This window comes from Acanthisitta chloris, unplaced genomic scaffold (assembly GCF_000695815.1).
Source record: "Acanthisitta chloris isolate BGI_N310 unplaced genomic scaffold, ASM69581v1 scaffold5922, whole genome shotgun sequence".
Lineage (NCBI taxonomy): Eukaryota > Metazoa > Chordata > Aves > Passeriformes > Acanthisittidae > Acanthisitta > Acanthisitta chloris.
In genome coordinates, this window is record NW_008662077.1 from 42,110 (window position 1) to 48,968 (window position 6,859).

At 43.9% G+C, this 6,859-nt stretch overlaps 1 protein-coding gene across 1 annotated transcript in view; it reads right to left on the reverse strand.

Annotated features, from left to right (window-relative positions):
- Positions 1 to 1,979: 1,979 nt before the first annotated feature.
- OSBPL1A (oxysterol binding protein-like 1A) overlaps positions 1,980 to 6,859 on the reverse strand; it is a 29,677-nt gene continuing 24,797 nt past the window's right edge. Inside the window, exon 13 of the mRNA XM_009070465.1 lies at positions 1,980 to 2,627. Coding sequence (XP_009068713.1) covers positions 2,525 to 2,627 — 103 coding nt within the window. The 3' untranslated portion in view covers positions 1,980 to 2,524. The remainder of the gene's footprint in view (positions 2,628 to 6,859) is intronic.

The window sequence follows — 6,859 nt, forward strand, 5'->3', positions numbered from 1 at the left end:
CACTGTTGGAGAACCAGGGCCCTCAGATGAACAGGCTGTTATCTCAACATATGACATAACTCCAAGCTTCCTCAGTCCCCTTGTGGGAAGAACCAGCACCAACACCTTCTTTTCCTCCACCATCCCCTGCTCCTAAAGATCCATTACAGTTTGTGCCTCCCTGCAACAAAGTTGAGATTACTTGAACCAGTGAGGTCGTACTCCTGTGTTGCAATGACAAGCTGATTATGGATGCAGAGGATACATCTTTTATAGAGCAGTTTCCAAAGGAAATAATAATTCCCTGTGTAGACCAGACAGATTATTTGTTACAGATTGAGCAGCCATTAAATGCAGGCCAGGGCTCAAGTGCTACAAGATGAGGTCCATCTGCAAATGATTTAATGTGCCACCCTGCCAGAGCAGAATCTACAGCACAAGTGAGATTAGCTGAGCAAGTTTGTCTTGTCAGGTAAAGCTTAAGTATTTATATTATCACCTCTGGACTGCTGCACGCCTGAGGGCAAACAAGGCAGGCAAGAGTTTGCAGAAGGTGCCCACTGATGGCAAATGGTCTTGCTCTGGTTTTAGTGTGAAGTAACTTTTTAATCATGTATTTACAACATACATCTTCCTGGCCATAGCCTGAACTTTCAGTATTTGTCTGATAGAATGTGGCAAAATGCCCTCACCTTAGAGTGCATTCAGGTAGCAATAGTTGTTGCTGCACAGTTTCTACTGCGTTCATGTCATTTTTTTAGACAAGTTGAGAAGAGAGGCTGTTCGGACTTCAGGAAGAGGTCAGGAGGAATGGAGTTTTTACATTGTAATAAATTAAAAATGTTAAGCAAATGCTTAACCCCAAAGGCAGCAACTAGAACTGCATGCCTATGAACAAGATCCTGGTGTTAGCTGACACACCTGCTGCAGCTGTTTCACTGTCTTCACCCTGCTGACATACAGTGTCTGCGTGGGGGGCAGGCAGGAACTAAAGGCTTTGTTTTTCTGAGCCGTGAGTGTCCAGTGAATTGCTGGCCCAGTGTGAGTGCAGAGATGAGGCTTCCAACAGCCAGTGCAGGTATTCAATTTCTGCATCTACAGGTCACTGTGAGAGCTGGGCCCTTACCTGAAAGGCTGCCAAAGAAAAGGCTTTCCCTTATCTATGCAAATATATCTCAGCATCATGACCTGGGTAATTCGAGTAGTGCCTAGAATAAAAATAGAAAGCATCTCATTGCCTTATTAACAGTTTCAGTAGTCCGTGCTGAAGGCTCAAGCTGCAGGAAGCTCTCAGTTCCCCAGCCATCCCCATCCCCCATAACAAGACAGTTCCTGCTTAGGAGACAGGAGGTCCCTGGAGCATAGGGCAAACACATTATCCATCTTCATTCCTACAGCTTTTGTACTAGGCTTACTCAGAAGGGTCAGTGCTGTTAAACACCACTCACTTTAGACTAGAAGCAAGAAGTTTTGAAGCCTTTATTTATTAGCAATTAAATTATTCAATTAACACTAACCTTCAGACAGCAGTTAAAATATTGTACAAAGAGCAGCTTGCCCTCTAGAAGCTCTGTACACAGTTCAATATAAACTTACACTCTAAGATTGAATGCACCCCACTGAAAAGGGGTAAAGCAGCTGTGCACAGGAGGCCTCACTGAGGTGCTGTACTACCTTTGAAATGCACAAGACTTCCTCCCAGGGAGTTTGCACAGTACAGACACAGCCCTGTGCCCCCACCGTGTTCCACCAGGTCCTGGACTGATTAGGTTCTTGCCTTTTTGCAGTGGTGCTGAGCACTGGAACTTCTAGTGCATGAAACAGATTCCTTTAAAACCTGTTACTAGTATGCAGTTCAAATCAGATCTGTAGATATTAAAATGGCTCTTAATTCCTTAAACCATAAGGTTGGTAGCAAAACAGGAGAGCAAAATTCAAAACACACTGCACAAAACATTGAATAAATACCTCTGAGTAATGTTACCAGCTTAAACAACTGCATTAATGCTCCAGAGATGGGAACACTTCTGTAATCTCTTGACCAGAGCTCAGGATTCAAGGGAATTACTTTAGTAAAAGAAAAGTCACTTTATGAAAAATTACATCTTTACAGAAGTGACACACTCTCCTTTCTTCATTTAAGAATAGAGTATTGCAATTACTGTGTGTGCTTTTAAACATTCCCATGTCACAATAAATAAAACCAGTTTTACTTGTGCCAAGGTTATCTACAAAATAAAGTATTCACAGAACAGCTGAAGGTGTTCTACTCCTCATACACCACAACCTAATATAGGTGTATTCAGCAATCAGGGCAGCTCGAAACCATGGTTGACTTAATTTGTCCACACAGGACCCACTGCCAGCCAGAAAAATTATTCCCCTACCCCTAGGACTGCAGATCATGTACCACCAGATTTATTATGGAGATGCTTAATATTCTGTTTGATAACATGTCAGTATTTTCAGGAGATAAGTAGAACAAGGGAAAACATTAAAACGGATTAAGACTTATTTGTATCAGTCACAGGCTCCTTACTGCATTTCAATAAATATCAGGCAAATTAAAGTAGTTTCTGTCCCAGTAGTTGCCAGAATAAAGCCAGTCCTGAGTACCAGTATGGGGATTGGGGCCTTGGTGGAACCATCTGCAAGGAAACATAGAGCACATTAGTGAAGCTATTAACACACACTTCAATAGAAGTTCAGAACTGCTTTGCTGCATCTTCAGGAGCTTATTGCACAAAAGAGTTACTGTGATTGCAGGATCCTCTTGGTTTTAAATTCATAAGTAAATCAGTGACTAGATCTCCCCCTTTGTCACACCACTTAAATGTCTGAGGTGAAGCTACTGACATGTGTATTTTGGCATTTGAAGCTGTCAAGACTATCACATGAAAAAGGACAGGTGCAGTTTTACTTCAAAGCAGTTGTGAACAACCATTTTGGCATGCATAAGCAGTAACAGTTTTTGCAAGACACATAACCACCACAAGCACTGCAGTCCTGAAAACAGAAAAAGATTATTTCCCTTGATGTAGATTACCTCCTGGTCTTTAAAGCCTTGTTTTGCAATCACAGGATCATCGAATGACTTAGAGTGGAAGGCACCTTACAAATCATCTAGTTCCAACCCCCTGCCATAGGCAGGGACACCATGCACTAGACCAAGCTGCTCAGTCTCATCCAACCTGGCCCTTGACCACTTCAGACATGGGACATCCACCACTTCACTGGGGAAACTGTTCCAGTGCCTCACCACCCTCACATTCAATAATTTCTTCCTAATACCTAATCTAAACCTACTCTCTTTCAGTTTGAAGCCGCTACTCCCTGTCCTATCACTACATGTTCCTGTAAATACTCTCCAGTTCTCTTCCAGGCTCCCTTCAGGTACTGGAAGGCCACAGTTATGTCACCCTGAAGCCTTCTCTTCTCCAGATGGAACAAACCCAGTTCTCTTAGCCTTTCCTCATAGGTGCTACAATCATCTTGGTGGCCCTCCTCTGGACTTGCTCCAACAGGTCTGTGTCCTTCCTGTGCTGAGGATCCCAGAGCTGGATGCAGCAGTCCAGGTGGGGTCTCAGGTGAGCAAAGCAGAGGACCAGAATCACTTCCCTTGACCTGCTAGCCACTCTGCTTTAGATGCAGATTTTGAGCTGCAAGTGCACATTGACATCTCACGTCCAGCTTCTTACCCACTGACACCCCCAAGACCTTCACCACAGTGCTGCTCTCAACCTGCTCATCCCCCAGCCTGTGCTGATACCAGGGGTAGCCCCAGTCCAGACGCAGCACGTTATACTTGATCTTGTTAAACCTCATGAGATTTCCATGGGCCCTCTTCTCAAGCTTGCCTAGGTCCCTCTGGATGGCATCCCATCCTTCAGGTGTGTCAGTCACATCACTCAGCTCATCTGAGTGCCCACAAAGCTGTTTCCACCTGCAGGAAGTGTCTTCCAAGCTTTTACTAAGCTGGTTATTACTAGAAATACTGAAGTTTGGCACCTCCTTTCTTTCCTTCCCTCTCCCCTCCTGCCTAATCTGCTGGCACCAGCTAATACACAGGCACAGATGACACCTGCATTGGAATATAACCTTTTTGGGTGGTGATGGTAGCTATCCATCTGTACCATAAGGTGCACCTACCAGGCCCTACGACTGATAAGCATCCCCCAGTGGTGAGTATGACCCCATGAAATCACCACGATGCAGAAGTTGGCCTCCTCTCTCCTCTCCCACACCCTTCCTGGCAATCCTGCAGCCTGTTACTGAATGCCACTTTGTGTTTGGCCCCAGTTACTGTCTTCAGCGTGAACAGCTCACAGTACCATGTCTCACACGTTTTACCTTCTTGCTGCATTTTGCCAAGCTGTTTATGGCATGAGTCATACTAGAAGCTGTTTCTATGGTTAATGTGCTCCACAGCTTCCTTTCACCTTCTCACTGACCACAGAAGCAAATTGTTCCTTTCTATGACTCACTGCAGTGAACACACTGAACTAAATCATCTGTGTGCAAGGCAGCCTGTTTAACTCTGCTTTTCCCTTCTATGGCACCATAAGGTTTCAGAAGAGAAATTAAAGCACATGACTTGATCTCTTTAAAAAGCAGAAGTGTAAAGGCCCAGCCAGTACTGCAGTGTTATGTTACAAGCAGGGCAGCTAATGGGCAGGTCTTGCTTGGTTCAAACGATCTGAGATGCCTCTTGGAAGAAATGCCTTGTACTGCCTTCATGGGGGTAAACTGAACAGTTCTCCTGCTGTCCTGGTTATGTGAAATGAAGTCAACATACTACACATAGTTCACTACTTCACCTCCTCCACACAGGAGGAGCCAGCTATTCCTAAGTAAGAGGTGTGTGCGTGCGCTCACATGTCCAGTTTGCTGGTAACAGCAGCTCCTTCCAGAGCACAAAGCCAAGCAGCTGCCATGAGAGACAGCTGTAAGCACAGTTACCTCACCTCTCAGATTAAGGAATTCTACCACTCAATTCCTCACTACTGTGTCTTCAACACCTGTACATGTCAGGACAATGTGCCTCATCTCCAGTGTCCACCTACTTCAATAGGAAGGGGAAAGGCAATGGGAAGAACTTAATTTGAGACACATACAAGACCTAAAGCGGTCAGATAATCTCACCATGTAAGTGATGGGGGAAGGAGGGTCAGATTTTCATCAAAAGCAACAGACCACTGCTGTGTTTCAGAACTGAATTAAATCTTTTTACTCAAGACTTAAGATTACTGATCAGTGGTCTAAAATATTAAGTGTTCAACATTAATCACCTCTTGAGAAACACCAAGACCTCATGTCTGAAGTGGATTTAGAATAACTAAAAATAAAATAGCTGGGCACTTTGGAGAACTGTCTTACAAGGGAGGAGCTCTACTAGACAAAGGAAGACACCTGCTTTTCTGTGCCAAGGAAATTGCAGTATTTACATTAGAGTTTATATTACACTGCAGAATAAAGACCTACAGCTGACCTCCTGGGAAGAGGTAGAAGAGCTCCCCCCTTCAGTGCATGCTTTTTTTCCCCCCATAGCACAACTCTCCCTACACACTTATGTTCATCCTTTGTAGGCAGTCACACCTGGCATTCCTACTAAAGAGATCAGACGCTAGAATTTTCTGCCAAAGCTTTAGAAACATCCTGGGAAGCAAAAAGGATATCCCAGACACATGCTGAGCAGGTCTATGGTACCTACACAATAGCAACTGAAGAACCTTGTGAATGGTATCTGCACTCAATTATATAACCCAAAAACCACAGCTCTGAATTGCCCCATGGGTATTCCCCAATTTCCAATGCCAACCTCAGGTGCTTTGAGCTATACCTTAAGCTTCTTCAGACATCTGGAAGAACAGAATATAGCTATCCCTTGCTTTGAAAACACTCAGTGAGAGCTAGAGCCACTCTGAATTCAGGAAAGGAAGTGAGAGGTAACAAAGGTGTCCAGCATTTGGAAACTTTACAAAGATGTTATTTTCCACCAGTCTCAGGGCAAACAAACCCAAACACTTCAGGAGAGCAGGCACAGGAAAAAGACAAAGGCAGACATGTCCAAACCTGGGATTCTGGCATGATGGGTGACTTCATTTGAAAAAAAACAGAAACAGTGATTTATAGTTACAAACATTTTAAAGATATTTAATCCACAGTGTCTGAGTGTGTTCATACCTGGTTAACAGAGATGAGATGAAGCTTGCTTGCTTATAGAGACTTTAGGCCTACTTTTTTTTTTCCTGTGAAGATGCTGCCAATTTATTACTATACTTTCAAACACACTTTGTGTAGTCAAACTAGATTCATCTGGTCCTGTTATCATGGTTTCTTCTTGGCTTGTGTGTAAGAGCTCCCAACTTACCCCTCTCAGTTAAAACAGAAAACCAAAACCAAGATCCCCCAAACATCCTGTCATATCCCTTGTAAGCTAACTTCCCTTAGCTCCCCTCACTTTCATAGAAGGTAATGCCTTGGATAGCTGGGTGACAGTCATTTCACCAAGTCTGGGAACAATTGCATGCAGTGAGAACAGAGTATTTTCAGACACTGAAAATAGCAATAAGGTATCAAGTTCACAGGAGGAAGCATTTCCTCCTCTCTTTGGCCAAGAATGCAAATTTAAGGCAATTATAAATTAATCAGCAACAACAGTCCTTACAAGCAGCTATCAATGGCAACATCTTTCTTGTGTCAGAACCAAGAGGTGCTCAGAAAAGACAACAGAGTTTGTATTTGCATATGGGTATGCAAGCAGTGAGGGGGAAGGAACTGAGAGACCAAGCTTAACACTTCTCTCTGGAAGCACTACAGCCCGCAGGGACCGAGTCTGCAAACACAACAGTGGCACTACTAGACCTGATGATGTCTGCTC